The 18872-nt window shown below is 52.5% G+C and overlaps 1 protein-coding gene across 1 annotated transcript in view; it reads left to right on the top strand.

Annotated features, from left to right (window-relative positions):
* LOC142040043 (protein argonaute-1) overlaps positions 1-18645 on the top strand; it is a 28011-nt gene extending 9366 nt beyond the window's left edge. The window contains exons 2-19 of the mRNA XM_075047251.1: positions 655-838; positions 1614-1734; positions 1866-2051; positions 2364-2496; positions 2631-2765; positions 3069-3156; positions 4925-5072; positions 5410-5529; positions 6389-6511; positions 6993-7126; positions 8414-8598; positions 8766-8925; positions 9220-9310; positions 11503-11697; positions 11824-11958; positions 12864-12965; positions 13769-13968; positions 14419-18645. Of these exons, the coding sequence (XP_074903352.1) occupies positions 655-838; positions 1614-1734; positions 1866-2051; positions 2364-2496; positions 2631-2765; positions 3069-3156; positions 4925-5072; positions 5410-5529; positions 6389-6511; positions 6993-7126; positions 8414-8598; positions 8766-8925; positions 9220-9310; positions 11503-11697; positions 11824-11958; positions 12864-12965; positions 13769-13968; positions 14419-14527 (2549 nt within the window). The 3' untranslated portion in view covers positions 14528-18645. The remainder of the gene's footprint in view (positions 1-654; positions 839-1613; positions 1735-1865; positions 2052-2363; positions 2497-2630; positions 2766-3068; positions 3157-4924; positions 5073-5409; positions 5530-6388; positions 6512-6992; positions 7127-8413; positions 8599-8765; positions 8926-9219; positions 9311-11502; positions 11698-11823; positions 11959-12863; positions 12966-13768; positions 13969-14418) is intronic.
* Positions 18646-18872: the final 227 nt, after the last annotated feature.

The following is an 18872-nucleotide window of genomic DNA, read 5'->3' as shown; positions in this document are numbered from 1 at the left end:
AGACTCTACTTGCTTTTTAAAACCAGGGCTGGAGAGTTTCTTGTTGCTGTTCTGGTTGTTTGCATATTGCGACATTTCTTGTGTGAAACAGGAGTTGAAGTGCAGCTTCACAGTGGCGTAGCGGGTGCTTTCAAAGCTCTTTTAAAGTGGACATGAGGTACAACCTGTCCTTCGGTGTCAGGAGAACTGAATATGGCCTTCTGTCCCCGCATCTGGTCAGGGAATTGAGTTATGGGTATCGTGGTGTATGCCAGGACATGGGTGTGCCTGTGGTCAGGACAGGCGGTGGGAGTTCCTTGTCCTCTGAAGACCTGTACTGCTGCCATGTGTGGTCCCGGACGAGTTCCTTTCCCTAAGGCAAAGCAGAGATTATTTATCTGCTGGTGGATGGTTTGACAACTGCACAGCTGGTGGCGGCACAGCAGAGCGGAGGGCTTGGCGACTGCACTTTGATGGCTCGGATGATGCCCAAGGAAGTTGCTTCCAGCTGTGCTGGTCCGAATTCTGCCACTGCCACCTCCTGCCGGGAGCATGAGTAGCGGGAGACCTCCCGGTTCAGGATGCAGTGATAGAGAGTGCTGTGACTCTGCGTTGTCTGTCTGTCTGGGCATGGGGTTTCTCCCAGCCCTTCTGACCCCTTTTCTCTCCCGGCAGCTGCAGGCGCATACCTGCCACCATTGCAGCAGGTGTTTCAAGCGCCGCGTCGGCCCGGGATAGGAACTGTTGGGAAGCCCATCAAGCTCTTGGCCAACTACTTTGAAGTGGACATTCCCAAGATTGATGTGTATCATTATGAAGTGGATATCAAACCCGACAAATGTCCGCGCAGAGTCAACAGGTAAGGCAAGTATTAGAGGTTTTGGCACTTGTTCCCTGCTTCCAGTTTCCTTGTGGAGGCTCCATAAGTGCCTGTCTCTCTCTTTACCAGTGGAAGCCATCAGGGTGACATGGTGGCAGGGGTTGCAGTGCTGCCCGGCATCTGTGGGTGGCTGGATCCCACCAGCCGTGGTTGTGCAGCAGCGTTGGTTCCTGCCCCTGACAGCCTCAGAGGTCCTGAACCTCAGCATAGTCCCCTGCTTCTTCAAAGCAGCTGTGCTATTTTGGCAACAATCCCGTATTTAAAAATAGCAAGCCCAGACCTCGGGCCATTGCGTACTTTTCTTTGTTTTTCTTTTTGATGTCCTATTCGCTGCCCTTCCTTTCCTGCCCCGGCAGCCTGGATAGCTCTGCACCCCGAAGGCCGGTGAGCAGATGCTGCACATGCTTTCAGCGGCCGTGGGCAGTGAGTCGTTCCCTCTCACCCTCCTGGCATGTGCGGTGGGTTTGCGGCCAGCTCCGGCGGGTGCGCATTCCTGCACGCCATGTAAACTCACTCTGCCAAAGCCGATGTACTGAGCTGCAGGGCAAGGTGCGTGGCTGCTTGTCCAGGGGTCCTCTTGCCCAGGGTGGGACTCGGCTCTGCTCTTTGGTGTCATGTGGCTCAGAAGTGCCCCGAGTCAGGAGGCTGGGGACAGGGCAGCTCGCAGGAGGTGGTGGGCTGTAAAGAAACCGGCAAAACGAACCTCGCCTTTCTCTCCCCCTGCCCCTCCTTCTTGTCCCGCTTGCCTGTGTAGGGAAGTCGTGGAGTACATGGTACAGCACTTCAAACCGCAGATCTTTGGTGACCGAAAGCCAGTCTACGATGGGAAGAAGAACATCTACACTGTCACGGCCTTACCCATTGGAAACGAGCGGGTAAGAGGGGGTGGCAAGCCCCATGCAGGCAGCGCGACCTGCCTCCTGCCTGGGAAGGACCAGCTAAAAACGACCTCCTCCCCTTGTGCCTGCGGGGATGGCATGATCGTTTCCCTCCCTTCTGCACCCAGGTTGACTTTGAGGTGACGATCCCAGGGGAAGGCAAGGACAGGATATTTAAGGTCTCCATCAAATGGATGGCCATCGTGAGCTGGCGCATGCTGCATGAGGCCCTGGTCAGCGGGCAGATCCCTGTCCCCCTGGAGTCTGTCCAGGCGCTGGATGTTGCCATGAGGCACCTGGCTTCCATGAGGTACCTGCTCCAAGGGGCAGCACGGCGGGTGGGTGCTAGCAGCAACAGGGGCTGTGCTGCAAGCACTGAGCACACCAGGGAGGGGACTGGCTGCCCTTGGCAGGCTTTTGGGGCTGGGACTGGCCTTGATGGTCTTTGGGAGGAGGTGGCCGTGCAGCTCGGTGCAATTGCTGTGGATGCTCTCGCAATAGAAATAAACGGGGTGATGCAGCCGGCAAGGCAAGCGGCAGCTCAGAGGGGCGAGGGGTGCTTCACAGTCGCTGGTGGTGGGACTGGCATGTGCCGTTTGACACATTTTGCCCTGGTTCGCAGGTACACTCCCGTTGGCCGCTCCTTCTTCTCCCCCCCCGAAGGCTACTACCATCCCCTCGGAGGCGGCAGGGAGGTCTGGTTCGGTTTCCACCAGTCGGTCAGGCCTGCCATGTGGAAGATGATGCTCAACATTGATGGTGATGTATTTTTCATTTTGGGGAACTGCAGCAGTGGGGCTGGGTGTGTGTGGGGAGGCTGGATCCGGATGGCTTTTGGGCCAGGTCCATCTGCTGGGAGAGACCATAGACGCGTTGTGGTATCTGTCCTGCAGTGTCGGCCACCGCGTTCTACAAAGCCCAGCCCGTAATTGAGTTCATGTGCGAGGTGCTGGACATCCGGAACATCGACGAGCAGCCAAAGCCCCTGACGGACTCGCAGAGAGTGCGTTTCACCAAGGAGATCAAAGGTAGAGCCCCCGGGGAGCGCTGGGGACCCATCCCCAGCCAGGCACTGACCCAGACACCGACTGTGGCTTGTCTCCCCCCCGGCCCCTGCAGCGAGGTGTGGGGTAGAGGGGATGCTCATTTAAAATGTCTCCTGGGGCACCATTGCCTCCCTCATGCACTTCACAGGGCATCTGCAAGCATACCTTCTCTACAAGCGGTTAATTATTTAAGGGAGATATTGGTGGTGTCCTGGGGAAGTTGGGCAAAGGGGATTTGCTCCCTCCTTTCCAGTGACTCTGCTGTGTCTCCCTGTCTTGCATCAGGTCTGAAAGTCGAGGTTACCCACTGCGGGCAGATGAAGAGGAAATACCGTGTGTGTAACGTTACCAGGCGGCCGGCCAGCCACCAGACGTAAGGCGGGTGGGAAGATGCCCTTGGAAAAATCCGAGCTGTTCTCCTTTTTAGCAGCTGCTGGTGTCGTTAGGGAGAGCTGGAAGGGAAACTCCAGCCTGTGATGGCAAAAGGGGATGTGTTTGGGGCTCTGCAGGGGTTTTGGGCGCAGCAGCTCGCGCAGCTCCATGTCATGCGCGGTGAAGGCGAGCGGGATGCAGAGGAGGGTGGGAGTGCAGAGGATGCTTTGTCTGGCAGGCGGCGCGCTGCAGCGGGCGGGAGTTAGCATGCCAGGAATTGTCCTAGTTTTTACCTCCGAGTTTGGTTTTCTTCTTTCTTAAAATAGACACTGCCAAAGCAGAAGCTTTGTCAGGGGATAAAGCAATTCCCTGCCTTGAAATTATTTGCATGTGCCTGGGAGCAGGCTGGGCCTGGGCACCCCTCCGTGTTGGGGGCTGCCCTGTTCCCCACAGTCCCCCATGGACGGGGGCTGCAGCACCACAGAGGGGGTGCCTTCAGCACCAAGCTGTCAGGTCCCACAGCCCACGGGTTTTTCCAGGGCTCATCACTGGGGTTTGCCCTGGGAATTGCCTCCAGGGAGACTTGGAAGCAAAACAGGGTTTGAGGCAGAGGCTGGGGGGAAAGCAGGCGGACCTTCCAGACCTCCCTGTGCGTGCAGCAGAGGGGACAGTGCTGGGGCAGGAGGGGCTGTGCTTGTGCTCTCTGCTGGGTGCTCGCTGAGTGGAGCTGGAGGGGAGGGTGGAATGTTTTTCAGGCTGTCCACCTCCCCCCAAGTTTCTGTAATGTTTCTGGAAATTTTGCCAACAGTAAAAAAAACAAAACCAAAAACCAATCCCCCCAAAAAACAACCAAAAAAAACCCCACAGCACGAAATTTTGGCTCGTGCTTGCCTGATACCAAACTAGCAGTGCACGCTCAGGCCGGCGCTGTCAGACTTCAGAGCCCCCACTGAAGTTGGGGCACCTACCTCACCACAGCCACATTTCCTTGTCACACAACCCCATCTCCAGGTGTATCTCACTGGGGTTCATGAGCCTGTCACCATGTGCACCCCGCTTCCCCTGTGCTCCAGCATCCTTGGGTCCCAGCCCTGGGCCTTGGCGAGCGCAGGAGGAATGTGACACCTCGCCAGGGTGTTCATGCTGGCTCTCCTGTCTAATTTTGGCTCCATGAAGAATATCGGGTCAATTCTTCATTTTCACAGAGCTCTTTATGGAGCCGGGAACAGCTGGTGCTGGGTGAGGCTGGGTATCACGCACTCCAGCTATAGATGGCACGGCACCCCTCAGCCCTGCTGCCAGGAAGTTTAATCTTTTTTTCCTGTGGTTTTGAAAGGAGATGTACCCCTCCTCCCCCCCCGTGCTCTGCCTACTCCGGAGCCACTGCCCCGTACCAGGAGAGGCTGGTTAACCTTTCCCTGGAGCTCAGCTCAGCTCCCAGGGAGGGCACCAAGCACAGAAGTCCTCCTGAGTGCCAGTGTGCTGTATTTATGTACCTGACAGTGGCATGCGTGGCATGTCCTGCAATAAACATTTGCCCTGATTAGCTGGATTAGTGAGGGAGAGCTTTATTTATGGGACCTCACTGGGGTCAGAGTATTCCTGACTCGATTTCTGAAAATACCACTGTTGTGCTTTTTATTTTCTTTTATGGTAGCTCAGAGTGGGAGCCTGCCGGTTCCCTCTCTTCCCAGCCAGAGTAGGTAGTGCTTGAGGTCTGGAAGTGTGTGTTTTGAGTAGGTGCATCCTTCGTGTCCTGCTTCTGCCAGGTTTCCCCTGCAGCTGGAGAGCGGTCAGACAGTGGAGTGCACAGTGGCTCAGTACTTTAAGCAGAAATACAACTTGCAGCTGAAATACCCCCACCTACCCTGTCTCCAGGTTGGCCAGGAGCAGAAGCACACATACCTGCCCTTGGAGGTGAGTGTTGGCTCTGCACTGCTGGGCACCCCGGCTTTTGGGCACCATGCAAAGTAAAGGCAAGTGGCCTTTGCTGGCAGATGCATGACATTATTCTGCAGCTAATGTGTTGTGGGCACTAGTTGCCTCAATGTTGACCTGTCAAGAGCCGCTTCTAGTAAGCGAGGGAGGAGACCATGCTGTAAAAATGCCATTTTCTTGCAGCTGCAGGCTCAGCACCTCTGGTTTGGGACTGACTGTAGGGCCCGTGTGCCGTGCGCATGGGACAGCTCAGCCACAGTCCCCCATGTCTCCCCTGTCCCTAACGCGTGGCTGCTGTCTATCCCCTGCTGTGCAGGTGTGCAACATCGTGGCAGGCCAGCGGTGCATCAAGAAGCTCACAGACAATCAAACGTCAACCATGATAAAAGCAACAGCCAGGTCTGCCCCAGACAGGCAGGAGGAAATCAGTCGCCTGGTACGTGGCATGAGTCCCTGGGGAGGGGTGGGAGGGACGGTATCGGGGCTGCGGCTCTGATGGCAGGTTATGGTGTCTTGTCTGTGGTGAACCTTGTTGTGGTCCTGCTCCTTAGCTGCTCTGCGCTGGAGAGCTGCGACCTGCTCAGAAGATGCTGGTGGGGTTAATGGCTTGTCTTTATCCCCCTCTTCTCATTGAATCCCAGTCAGAGACACCTGCATGTCTGTAACGGACACTTGCATAGAGGAGCCCAGCTCAAAGTGACCATGGAAACTCGTGTGCAGCAAATTCAGGTCCTCGCGCTGATGGAACCTGACCCAAAGGGAGCTGGAACTAAAAATAGGAAAACAAATTAGAGAAATGACACCGGCTCTGGGTGTATGTGGGGACTGTGTGTTGTGGGGCTGCGGTACGGGAACTCTGTCTGCAGGTCAGCCTGGGGCGAGCCAGGGGAACCCAGCTCTGCCGGCAGCCAGGCAGGAGCTGGTTAATGGTGCTCTTGTTACCCAAACTGATGTCTCTGGGCTTCCGAAGCTGGGGACGTTTGATATTCCTTCTGCGATTCTTGATAACAGTCTCTTGCCAGTCTGAACCTTACCACTGAAGCCTTAAATCTCAGAAGCAGGCTCTGCTCTTGGTTGCATTGGTCAGTGCATTGAAAAATCGGGTCCCCCGTGGGTAAGTTTGGAGGACAGGGTTTGGCCCTTTGTGTTAAACCACTTGCCCTCCCCTTATGGAGAGGACTTCAGCTCTATAGAGAACATGACTTTAGGTGCCTGTGTTTCCCGGCCAGCTGAAGCTGTGTGGGATGCAGCAGTTAGGTCTCGCTCCCTGCCATGGCCCTTCCTTCCCTCTGCAGATGAAGAATGCCAGCTACAACCTGGATCCATACATTCAGGAGTTTGGGATCAAGGTGAAGGATGACATGACAGAGGTGACGGGGAGGGTCCTGCCGGCGCCCATCCTGCAGTATGGAGGCAGGGTAAGCAGGGCTGCACTGCCTGGGTGTTGAGCTGCATTGTGCAAAGAGATGTGTTCACACCAGAAAATGCTGTTTCTGAACAAAACTTTTGCTACCTTCACATTTGTAGGTTAGAGCTTTGAGCTTGTAGGTTATCAGAGTGCCTGGGGTTTGGGGTTTTTCGGTTTTTGGCAATATAGCTGTTCTGAAAGTTGTAGCCAAGAGTCATTCGATGACAAAAAAAGTGAGCTGAAGGGAAGAGGGATGCTCAGGGTAAGGCAGCTCGGGTGAATTTTCCATCACTATTGAGGAGCTGAGATTGTAAATTGCCCACCACCGAGCACCACAGCAGACCCTGGCAGCACAGGGAGTTGACTCCGGCGAGGGCGTGCAGCTTTGTGGTGGGGAGCACAAGCACGGCATGTGCGGGTGCTCCCCGGGGCCTGCCGGCGTGGGGCTGGGCAGGACACGGCAGCGCTCTGACCGTCTGTTTGCCTTGCAGAACCGGGCCATTGCAACTCCCAACCAAGGCGTGTGGGACATGCGAGGGAAGCAGTTCTACAACGGCATTGAGATCAAAGTCTGGGCGATTGCTTGCTTTGCCCCGCAGAAGCAGTGTCGAGAGGAGGTGCTGAAGTAAGGAAAGGGGCAGCCTGCGTGGGTGGGGTGAGCCGGGGGAGCCGTGGCTCGTGGTGCGGCCACCCTGCTGCTCCCAGCCTGGGGCTGCACGTCCTTCATCGCTAATACTGGATCTGCACACAGCTGAATTGCTTGTGGTACAAATTCAATCCAGGTTCAGACTGGGTGTTCAGTCTTGTTTCTGCTAGTTTATCCAGAGTGCCTGACTGTTTATCCTGGCTGCAGACAGTCCCTGAGCCATCGCAAAGCCTGCCAGGTTAGAGTGAGCACATCGGCACTCCAGCAGATGTGAGCTGACAGTCACACTCTCCTCGATCTGCTCTTTGCATCAGGTAGCTGCAGTATTGTGATCAGATACTGCCAGCCCTAAGGCTGTATTGAACTCTTCTCAGCTGAGTCTCCTCAGAGAGATGGGGTTGTGAGGGATATTTAATTAACAGTTTCCCCAATACCCTTTCTGAAATAATATAATTCATGTAGGAAGCATCCTGACTTGCCCCGGGTTTTTATTACAGAGAAGTCTTAGGCTTTTTGAAAAGCTTTGGTAGCTTAGAGACTCTCTGCCTCAGTAGCAAAGTGACACAGAGCAGGGACAGTTTATTTATCTTAGGGAAATGGTCACCTTGGTTTTGGATTCTGCTGGGGACTTGGGTTTCTCCTGACTGAGAGTGGATGCATTGAGGCGAGCATTTTCTGTGCCTTTTCTGGGTGTTTGGCACAGTTAATATTTGGGATGGTTTGGAGCAGCTCAAAGTCTCTATGTCTGCAATGAGTGGGTGGAGGTGGGAGTGACACTGCACTCCTCCTGTGACCCCTTTGGGGCAGAGCTGGGAGCCCCGCTCTCCCTCTGGCTCTCCCTGCATCAAATTTATCCTTGACAATCCAAAAATCCAGAGTGTGGCTGAGTACTTTGTCCAGTTTGGTAAGTGAAGGCTTGCATCAACTTTGCAAATCACCTGGAAATCAAGCAGGTCTGCTCCCCGCTTCTCCAGCTTTCTAACGGAGAACGGCTCACAGCTCCATCACTTCAGGAAGAGTCAGTACCTGGGTAAGAGGGCACCAAGAGGGGACGATTCAGCTCTAACACGTGTTGGTCTTGTGTTTCCCACACCATGCGCTTGCTGGATGCTGTAAAACTGCAGGCGCAGTGCCGTGATGTCCCTGTCTGTCCTGTGCCGCACCACTCCAGCCGCAGGTCCCTGCACCTTGCTCGGTGGCTGGGGTGCGTGGCAGAGCTGCCGTGCGGAAGGGCTCAGGGCTCACTGCTTCTCCTCCCGGCCACAGGAACTTTACAGACCAGCTGCGCAAGATCTCCAAGGATGCAGGGATGCCGATCCAAGGCCAGCCCTGTTTCTGTAAATACGCCCAGGGTGCAGACAGTGTGGAGCCCATGTTTCGACACCTCAAGAACACCTATTCAGGGCTTCAGCTCATCATTGTCATCCTGCCAGGGAAAACACCGGTCTACGGTGCGTCTGGGGCAGGGGTGAGCGGGGAGAGGAGAGGGGATTTGCTCTGGCTCGGCAGGGCTGGCTCTGCTCCTCATGGGGTGATTTCTTTCCCCGTTTCTGAGGATGCTGCTGGAAGCGGTGCATTGCCGATTGCCTGCGTGTTCATCTGCTTCCTTTGCCCGCAGCTGAGGTGAAACGCGTTGGGGACACCCTCCTGGGAATGGCCACGCAGTGTGTCCAGGTCAAGAACGTGGTGAAAACCTCCCCGCAAACCCTTTCCAACCTCTGCCTCAAGATCAACGTCAAGCTTGGCGGGATCAACAATATCCTTGTGCCTCACCAGCGGTTCGTACGGCTGCTGCCTCTCACATTTCTGGGGCTTGTTTCCCAAGTCCCTGGCAGTGCTGCCTGCCTGGCTTTTCCTGGGGAAGAGGGATCCTGTGGGCAGCTGCATAAAGTAGCTCTTTGAAATGGGGGGTTGCAGCCTGTCTCACCTTGTAATGAGCTGTTGATATGCCCAGGCCAGAGCCTGGAGGTCAGGAGACATCGTCTGTGTGATCTGCTCACCTCCATTGGGTTGTGCATCACCCTGAGATGGCCCTGAAAGGCTGACTGCTGCTTTCTCTTCTCTCCTACCAGCTCTGCCGTCTTTCAGCAGCCAGTGATCTTCCTCGGGGCTGATGTCACTCACCCGCCGGCAGGAGATGGGAAGAAACCCTCCATAACAGCTGTAAGTTCCCTGTCAGGGGCCAGGCTTGATGCCCGAGAGCCCTGCAGGAATGCAGGAGCTGGAACAGGACTCATGTGTCCGTAAAGGGGCTGTGCCACTACCGTCCCCATGGTGAAACTTCTCAGAGTGGCCCCATGCCCTATCAGGTGTTTTGATCCCACTCTTGTGGCTGTGGGTCCCTGATCCCCTCCCGCCTCTCTGCAGAGGAGCTATGGTTTTGGGGAGTCGCGGGGAGAGCTGGCAGCTGCCAGCAGATGGGGCTCGTGATGTGCTGGACCCCGTGAGCGCTGTTGGACAGGGTGTGCAGGGAGCTCAGTGCGGCTGCTGCGCTTGCCGGAGTCATCGCTGGGCATCTTGGTCCTTCAGTGCAGCCCTGTGAGGGACCTTCCCCAGGCAGAAGAGCTGGGATTTTGTAGACAGTGGGGGAAACCGGGGTGACTGGGCTTCTTCTGAGCCTTTTGGGGAGGAGGATTTGCCTTCACCTCAAATGAATAAGGAGCATCCATCGAGTGAAGTGCCACTCGCATGCTGGTGAGGCTGGGTGGCAGCTTGCGCCCCTCGTCAGGCTCTAAGACGTTGCCTTGTGCTCGTTGCAGTGAAGAAGAGTGTCAGGTTCTTGTAGCGTCTGTTTTAATTAAGCACGTCAGCGTTTCCTATTAAGTTCTTAACTTTCCAGGACTCATAGCTCAGGTTTTCCTTGGCATGCAAATGCTTCTTTGGAGGAGTGTTTTTTTCTTAATTAGAAGGCGTTGGGAAATGCTTTTGGCTGTTTGCTGTAGGTGTGGGTGGGACAGAACAGTCTGTTTCCTGGCGGCAATGCTTCCCCTCTGAAAACACCTTCTGTGTTTTTTTGTGCAGGACCACTGAGGGGTTTTTTTCTTAATTTTTATGAAAGCTTTTTTGAAGCTGCAGGGGAGAAGAAGGATGGAGCCTTCAGATGGCCTTGATCTTGTCCTTGGTGTGTTGTTAATTAGACAATAGAAGGGGGTCTGTGGCTGAAGCCAAAGGAAACATTTCTGTTGCACACATCAGCTCCGGTGGTGCAGCCCAGACCCTAGAGCTCCATTTGCAAACTAAAAGTGAAACTGTTGCTGAGGGCAAGGGCAGCAGGCTCAACACCACTGAGGACGTGGGGTCTGCCGTGCTTTCCCTTGCGTTCAGGGAGACACAGACCACACAGTGCAGCGGAGCAGCTGGGCATTTGTCTCCCAGCATGGGCCAGCACCTGCTTTGACGGCTGTGACTCACGCTGCACCCCCAGCCCTGCGTCACAGCCAAGCCCGACTGCTCTCAGCCTCTTTGCCCTGATGTCTTTGAGGTCACCCCTCTAGAGCACCCAGCTGCGATGGGAACTCTCCGCTCCATAGCTGCAGTGTGGTGACACAACCCCGCTGTGTCCTCTGGAGGTGGCAGTGCTGGCGGGGCAGACCACGGCCGTCTGGGGCAGCTCCACTGCCTGCGGCCAAGTGAGGGCAGGCGTAGGGATGTGATGCTGTCAAATGTTCTATGCAAACATCGACCTGCTTCAGTCACCTTTTGGGCAGAGGGTCTCCAGGCAGCCCGGGGTGGGCAGGGCAGTTGTGTCACAGTCGGAGGGGTAAGGACCGGCCGACAGCAGAGCTCCATGGTGTTGCTGTGATATAGAGCTCAGCAGCAGCTGTTACAGCAGCGGCATTGCACCTGCGGGTGGGATTTTGTACCCTGGGGATGTCATTGCCCTGACAAAAACAGCAGAACGGGGTTTGGGGTCACACAGTCCTTTGTGGAAGCCAAAAACCTTTTGAGTGAGGGATGGAGGGAGAAGGGCTTAGGCAGGCTGAAAGGGCAGCCCCACTCCCCCCTCGCACCGCTGCTGTTGGGCAGGAGGAGCAAAGCAGGGGCAGAGCAGCAACAGTCCCCACAGCCACGTCGCTCAGTGGCACCAGCCAAGTTGTCTTGCTGGAAATTCCCATAAACGTTGCAAAGGGCATGGCAGAGTGTGAAAATGGGATGTGGCTGCAAGCAGGGATGTCCCTTTTGGGCACTTGTTGCCAGTACAGTATTTGCTGTCCCATCTCCTGATCTGTGAGCTCAGGTGCTCTGCCCACTGCCAGCTGTGGGTGTTGGAAGTAAGTGGAGGCTGGGAATGTCCCACGTCCCCTCCATCCTTTCCCGTTGTAACGCATGAGCCTGGCCTGTCTCTGTCACTGCAGGTTGTGGGCAGCATGGACGCCCACCCCAGCCGGTACTGTGCCACGGTGCGCGTGCAGCGTCCTCGCCAGGAAATCATCGAGGACTTGTCCTACATGGTGAGGGAGCTTCTCATCCAGTTCTACAAATCCACCCGCTTCAAACCCACCAGGATCATCTTCTACCGTGACGGTGTTCCCGAGGGGCAGCTCCCGCAGGTGAGGACCCCTTGGATCCCTGTTGGTCAGTGGGGCTGCACCAGTTCCCGCAGGGTTTCCTGAGGGTGCACGGGGACAGCTGGGTGCCGGTGTGTCCCCTCACTCTGCATGCCCTTGTCTCTCCAGATCCTTCATTACGAGCTCCTAGCAATCCGAGATGCCTGCATCAAACTGGAAAAGGATTACCAGCCTGGCATCACCTACATTGTCGTCCAGAAAAGGCATCACACCCGTCTCTTCTGTGCAGACAAGAACGAGAGGGTGAGCACTGTGGGGTGCCGGGGCCAGAGGCAGCTGATTCATCCCTGGCCCTTAGGAGGAGCCAGCCCTGACTTTGCCAAGGGGAAAGCTCACCGCTGGCAGGCAGAGAGCTCTTTCTTGAATGAAACGTGCTGCTCGGTTGAATCCCGCATCCATGCGGATTAGGCTGCTTCTAGAAACCCAGACAGCTGTTTGCTGTTATTATGAGTTACTGGGTGCTGATGATCCTGGTGACTCTCTTGAAATAGCCTCTGTCAGCTTGAAAACATCTGTTGTTTTGGTGATAGCTGTAGCCGCTGACGTGACAGGATGAATAACCCCTTGCTTGCTCACAGTTTGTTCATGTGTGCTGTGCAGTAACATCGATTGCTGTGGCTTTTTCCTAGATTTGCTCTAAATTTAGTGGTTAGATCTAGTCTAATCAGACTCTGGCTCTACCTGACCATGAAGATTTAATCTTGGGAATGGAGGACAGTTTTTGATCAGGGTGCAAAAGCCCCAGTATCTCCTGGCAGAGGCTCTAGTGTACACTCTGCAGAGATCCCTGGAGTGTTGCTCACTTAATCCTCATTTCTACAGTAGGGTGGGCCAGTGCATAGCCCTCACCCTGCCTGCTTTCCTTCTGATGCTGTTTGCTGTAGCTCCACGACATGCCTGGTGCTGATGCTTGCAGAAAATGCCAGCAAGCCTGTTCGGGCAGGGAGCAGAGCAGGATAAGCTGCTTCTCTGCCCCCTTAACAGGCACTTGGGGAGCAGCTCTGCATGGTGCTCTCAAACTGAGATGCTGAAATGGGGTCCCTGCGCCAAGGGCCTGGTGCAGGGCAGGTGTGTTACAGACGGTGCTCTGGGCAGCTGGAAATAACCGAACTCTGCAGTGCTTGGATCTCTCTTTCTATTCCCTGTAGATTGGGAAGAGTGGGAACATCCCAGCAGGAACAACAGTGGATACAAATATCACCCACCCCTTTGAGTTCGACTTCTACCTGTGCAGTCATGCAGGCATTCAGGTACCGCACCACGGAGCTGGCTGTCTTGAAGCTGCTGGTTTTCTTCGGCTGTTGTTGCAGATTGCGCTCTTGTGCATCTGACCCGGCCCTGTCATAGCCTCCCTCTGGAGACGTGGGCAGTTCAATCCAAGCTGCCATTGAGGTGGTTTGGCGAGCAGGTGCTGGGACGGCACTGCTGCTGCGTTATGTGGCACGTACTCAATTTCTCTCCTGGAGCCAAGGATCTCTCCTACGAGATTTTCCTCCTTCAGAGTGGCCAATTCAGCAGCTTGTCAGCTGGTGTCTGAGCGTGCCGGGCTCGCTGGGGCGCCTGATTGTCAGCAGGGACCTGTTGTCTGGCCGTGGGCGGGAGAACTGGGGCCAGCCGTCCCTGGAGCAGGCGGCTTGCTTTGCAGCTGCCTTTCTTCAGTCAGCCAAGATTAGTCAGAAACCGTACTGAAAAAATTGCACTCATTTAATCTACAGCTGCTTCCACAAGGGAGGCTTTTTGGCTTCCTCTCCCCCTGCAAGGACAGCGGGGAGCTGGCCCAGTTTGGGGGACAGCCGGTGCGATACGCGATGCAGTGGGCTGTGCGGCGTTGGGAGCCAGGGATGGCAGCGCAGAAGCACCGGCAGTGCCTGGGCGTGGGGCAGCGGGGTTAATGCTGGCTTGCACCTCAGTGCGAAGGGCTTTGCTGCCTCGCAGTGCTGCCCACGCTGTCTGCCAGGTTGGTTTGATCAGGGAGGGTCTGATCGGGATGTGAGGCAGCTGCCTGCGTCTGGGTGCAGGCAGCACCTCTCAGACTGCCCCCTCTCCTTCCCAGGGTACGAGCCGGCCATCCCATTACTATGTACTCTGGGATGACAACCGGTTCACCGCGGATGAACTGCAGATCCTCACGTACCAGCTGTGCCATACCTACGTGCGCTGCACCCGCTCGGTCTCCATCCCAGCTCCGGCGTACTACGCCCGTCTGGTGGCATTCAGAGCACGGTACCATCTCGTGGACAAGGAGCATGACAGGTGAGGGGGCTCTGCCCGCAGCCCCGGGAGGGCAGACCCCAGGGATGGGCAGGGGGCATGATCACCCTGCCTTGGTGTTTGAAAGTGCCTGTGTTAGAGCAGCGCTGCAGTAGGCCCTTTCTGCGGGGGGAGACTTGCACATAGCTGCTTCCTCTTAGGTCCCAGCTCTAGAGGGGAACTGGGGGTAAAGGAAGGTTACATCCCATCCTGAGCTCATCCCTGGCCTGGAGGAGCATCCCTGGGGTGTCCGAGTGTTAGCAGCCACCTCGAGGTGCCGGAGTCTTGGCAGTGCCGGGCATGGTCACCAGCACGCACAGCATCCCTGTACGCTGTGGTGAGATGCCTTCCTGTGCTGCCAGCACTCACGGACCCTGATCTCCAAGGGGGTTTCTCGGTGTTCCTGGAGGGGGAAATACGAAATAATTATGCAGTGATTTCCTTGATTTTCAGTGGTGAGGGCAGCCATATATCTGGACAGAGCAACGGCAGAGACCCCCAGGCCTTGGCGAAGGCTGTGCAGGTTCATCAGGACACTTTACGTACCATGTACTTTGCTTGAAAGCCTAACTTTTGTTACCTCACTCAAGAAAGCTTTCAGATTTGTAGGAGCCATACAAAAGAGGAAGCATTGGGACACCTTGGTTTTTTTCCAATGAGAAATCACTGCAGGGCAGGCAGCGTCGATTCGAGGCAGGAGACCAGCACCACGGGACAGAAAGATCCAACACCTTTGTAGGATTGGAAGAGACTGATGATTATTTTTTTAATTTTTCTGGCTTTGCAAAATTTTGACCTGACCAAACACATGAAGGCATTCAAGGAAGGGATAAAACTCCCAGGAGGCGGAAGCAGGTTTTCATTTTTAAGATGCAATACTATAGACTCCTGACTGTGAAATGGCGGATTTGGTCCTCCGTTGCCCACCAGGCGCTGGTAGGTATTTTTTGTGGGGGTTGGGGGGAGGGGATTTTTAGAGCCTTAAAACAGAAGACTAGATTTATAAAACTAATATTTTAGAATATGAGATGCTTTAATGGGTTAAGGGGAAAAACAACTAGTTTATAGGAGAATTCTAACACTAACAGTTCCCCGCCCCCGAATAATTTCCCCCATATAATGTAAGGCACCCTAGCACTTAGCTCAGAACTGAAAACTGTCTTCCTTGTGTTAAAAGCTAGTTAGCTGCTGCCATTTGAAGCAACAGTCACAGACTTTTCCATGGGTGAGTGCCTTACTATGATGCTGCAAAATTTCAATGTTTTTAATCTTGTAAGGAAAATAGTAATCTTGTCTTGATGGTGGTCCATATTTCCATCAGAAGGAGTTAATTTCTATGGTCCTAAGTTGCAGTTTGTGTTAGATCATGACCTCATGGTGGTTAAACTCCATTGAAAGATGTGCACTTTCATATAGGACACGTTTAATGGCTGCTGACCCATTTTTGTTTCCAATGTACTACTTGTTATTTAAAACTGTTTCTGACAAATGGGGGCATCTTCATCCCATGAGGACGGAAATTGCTATCAATTTTTTTTCTCTTTTTTTTTTTTTCCTGAATTTTTATGATGGACACCGGGATTTTTTTACTAAACATTATTTTTATACGATACTGAGTCTGTTGCCAAAATACACAAGTCATTAACATTCTCAGAGTTTACATCACCGCACTTCCTGAGGCTGTGCGCTCACACCAGAGATTTCTAACGTTTCCTGTCCGATGAGTGTTACCAACTGCAGTCCGTGCAGCGCCAGGTACTCCTCAGCGCCCGTCTCCCATGTGCGTTCAGCACATGTCTGCCAGGGTCGGCTGCTTTCCGAAGTACCGCGTACCCCAACTCCAGCACCTCCAAACTGTCACCCTCTCTGCTGCTAGGTTTTGCTGCTCTTCGTGTCATGGTATTGCTGATCTCATGCACAGGGTTTTTTATTCTGAAAGCACACCAGATTTGTTCCTTAGTCAGAATGATGAAATCCTTGTTATTGTCATGGGGGAAACTCCTACTGATCTGTGTTTGTAACAGGAAAAAAGCCTTTTTCCCAACAGTAACATAGTGACTGCTTTTCAGACTCATTTTGCTGCACAGAATGACCATTATGCACAGCGGGGCAGTAGTAGCAACTCATTACCAGTATCATGTGGGCAGATTATCTGGGTTTTTTATATGAAAGTGTGCACAGTGCTTCCTTCAAGAGAAAAAAATGACACGCACACTCCTACCAAGCTCTTAAAGGGAAGAGCTCTGTTATCATTTTACTGCCAAATGTGAACGCATTTCCAAGGCAGATCCACCACAAGCACTGCCCCTTGTCAGTACGTGTGAATAGAAGCACACCTTTTTGTTTTGTACTTTCTGATGTTTAAACTTGCCTTGCCTTCATGAAAACCACGTTGGTCATGTTGGCCCATTGATCTGTCCTAACACCGGGAATTCACTCTACCCGTTTTCTTTTTGGGCAACGTGTTTGTGAAAAATGAAGACATCAATATGCTATGCAAACTAAGTGCTGAGCCCACTGATGTCACGTTTTGTGAAGATCCTACATTTAGCACAGTCCTTTTTTTCGTCAAGACTACAGTATTTGGTTCATATTCTCCTTTGCACCTTGTGTCAACCTCCACTGCTGTATATCTGCAAGGTGACAGAGAGGAGACCAGGAACTATTCATGGTCAGTAGGGTAGTGAACTCTTAGGAAGGCTTTTAGAGAGTAGGGAATGCATCAACACTAAGTGTCAACATGAGAAGCCTACATTCCTATACACAAGTGCCTGCATAGTGACACAAATTCAGCACCTCTCCATCTCATCCTCAGAGCTCTGGCTTGTGTTCATTGAAAGCAAAATGATCTCAGAGGGGCTGTACCCGCTCACCTTGTGTTAGAAAGCCCCTCGCTAAGAATCAAATCACGGTTAAGGTCAAGGTTCTCTCTGCAAATCAGTTTGTTCACCAGCATTACAATGGAAAGCCCCTGGCTGCTGTTCTGCAGCGAGGGGCAAAGGTATTTTGGTTTCTAGTTTTTATTTTAGTGTTTTAGTTGGGTCTAGAATTCTGAAATGTCTTTTAGTAGCTGTGGCATAGCACGTGCCATTTTTAACCATTTGAAAAGAGATAGTGTGGGCATTTACAGAAACAGCTTGTTGCTCTGTAACAATTTTTTTTAACCTTGAGACTTGAAATGTAAAATGGACCTTTAAGATTTGCACTCATTTGTAAGGTGGCTGTTCATAGAAAACTATGAATGAAGACTTGCTGATGTAGCACCTACTTTTAACAGCAATTTTAATTACACAAAAGCTTCACAGCTTCTGAAACTCTCAGCTGTTGACTTGCAGATCGTATTCTGCCCTTATTTCACCCTCTGCGTTGGGTTTTCATGGTTTTGAATAAATAAAAAAGCCAAACTCAGTAGCTGCTGTGCCCTTGAAACCCTATTTCCATTTTGAAGAAATTTAGAAGGGGTTTGAGTTACCCGCATGTTTTCTATAATGGACTATGCACTGTACCTTCTACGCGGCTCCAGCATTCAGCATTTCTACCCTTTTCTTGTCCGAGATGCAAATGAGTAACTGCATGTTGAGGTGCTGTGCATTTTGCTACCCATAGCGGATAGGTGTTAACCCAGATACATATCAGGATTTGTAGTTAGCCACAAACCCCACACGGACATCCCGAATGGCTCCCGAGTCTCTGCCTTCTCCATGCGCACGTGTTCCTTCTGCAACTGGAAACATCACCAGGTGCATGCAGTTTTGTGGGAAGAGGAATAACTTTCATTTGCCTGTCAGTTGTTGAACGCTGTTTGTTTCCCTTATCTCACATCTGAACATAACGGGGGCGAGAGGGCAGAGCAGCCTTCTCCCCAGAGCTTCCAGGGGCGGTCGGGGTGTTCTGGTATTCGCAAGCACGACCTGATGTTTTAGTGTCAAAAAGCCCAAGCATTCAACGTTGCCTCGCGGAAGGTTTTCTTCTTGGAAAATCAGTGGGAAATAAAAGAATGTGATTCTTTCAGGAAGGGAAGCCAGACAGCAGGACAGCAATAAACAAGTGAAATTCATATCTTGCCTGAGTGATTTGCACTTCAATAGTTGTGAAAGAAAATTTACGGGACTCCAGTGCTTTTGTGTTCAATTTCTAGCCCCTTTCATACCTCCTTTATACAAGCAAGTGTTGAACTGTACATAGGGTGTTTACAAGACACTCTGTTTGGGTTGTTATTTTTCTTGTGGTTTTTTTTGTTTTTTTTTTTTTTGCTTTAGCTTGAACTCTGTATGGTCCATTTGTTAAATAGACGTGAACAGTTGATGTACAGTACTTACTAAACAAGCAGCAGCACAAAACTTATTTTATTAAGAAAATATGGCTTATATTTTAAAGGTTGAATATCAGGTTGGGTTTTTTTTTTTTGTATGCGTGGAATTAAGACTGGTAAAGAGTAACAAAATCCTTGGATTAGGCCAAAAGAACATACTGTAAGATCGTAACCACCTCTTTATTAAAGAAAACGGTATGATTAAAGAGCTCCAGAACATTGTATTTATATTTGATTTGATTGCCTTTGTGGATTTTTTTTTTTTGCCTTGGTCCTGATTTTTGCTTGCAACTTTGACTTTGCAGTCCCAAGTATCTGTTACCCTGTAACTGTTGGCAGAAGACCTAAATAAAAGCAATGTGAACATGTTGGGGTGACACTCCTGAGTCAGATTGCGTGGGGAAGGTACATGCAGTCCTGGCCGTTCACTCGAGAAAGGCTTGGGGACAAACAGTGAAATGCTGACAGTAGCTGAATTGCATCAGATACTGTGGAGGATCCAAAACCCCTCACTTTTCAGATTTCAATTCAATGAGAGAAACACTTAAGCAAACAAGTATGTGCTTAAAACTTCTTGGAATATGGTAGCCAGTTC

The sequence above is a fragment of the Buteo buteo genome, chromosome 16, assembly GCF_964188355.1.
Source record: "Buteo buteo chromosome 16, bButBut1.hap1.1, whole genome shotgun sequence".
Classification (NCBI taxonomy): Eukaryota; Metazoa; Chordata; class Aves; order Accipitriformes; family Accipitridae; genus Buteo; species Buteo buteo.
Note: the sequence above shows the minus strand (reverse complement) of the source record. Positions and strands in the feature narration are given on the sequence as shown.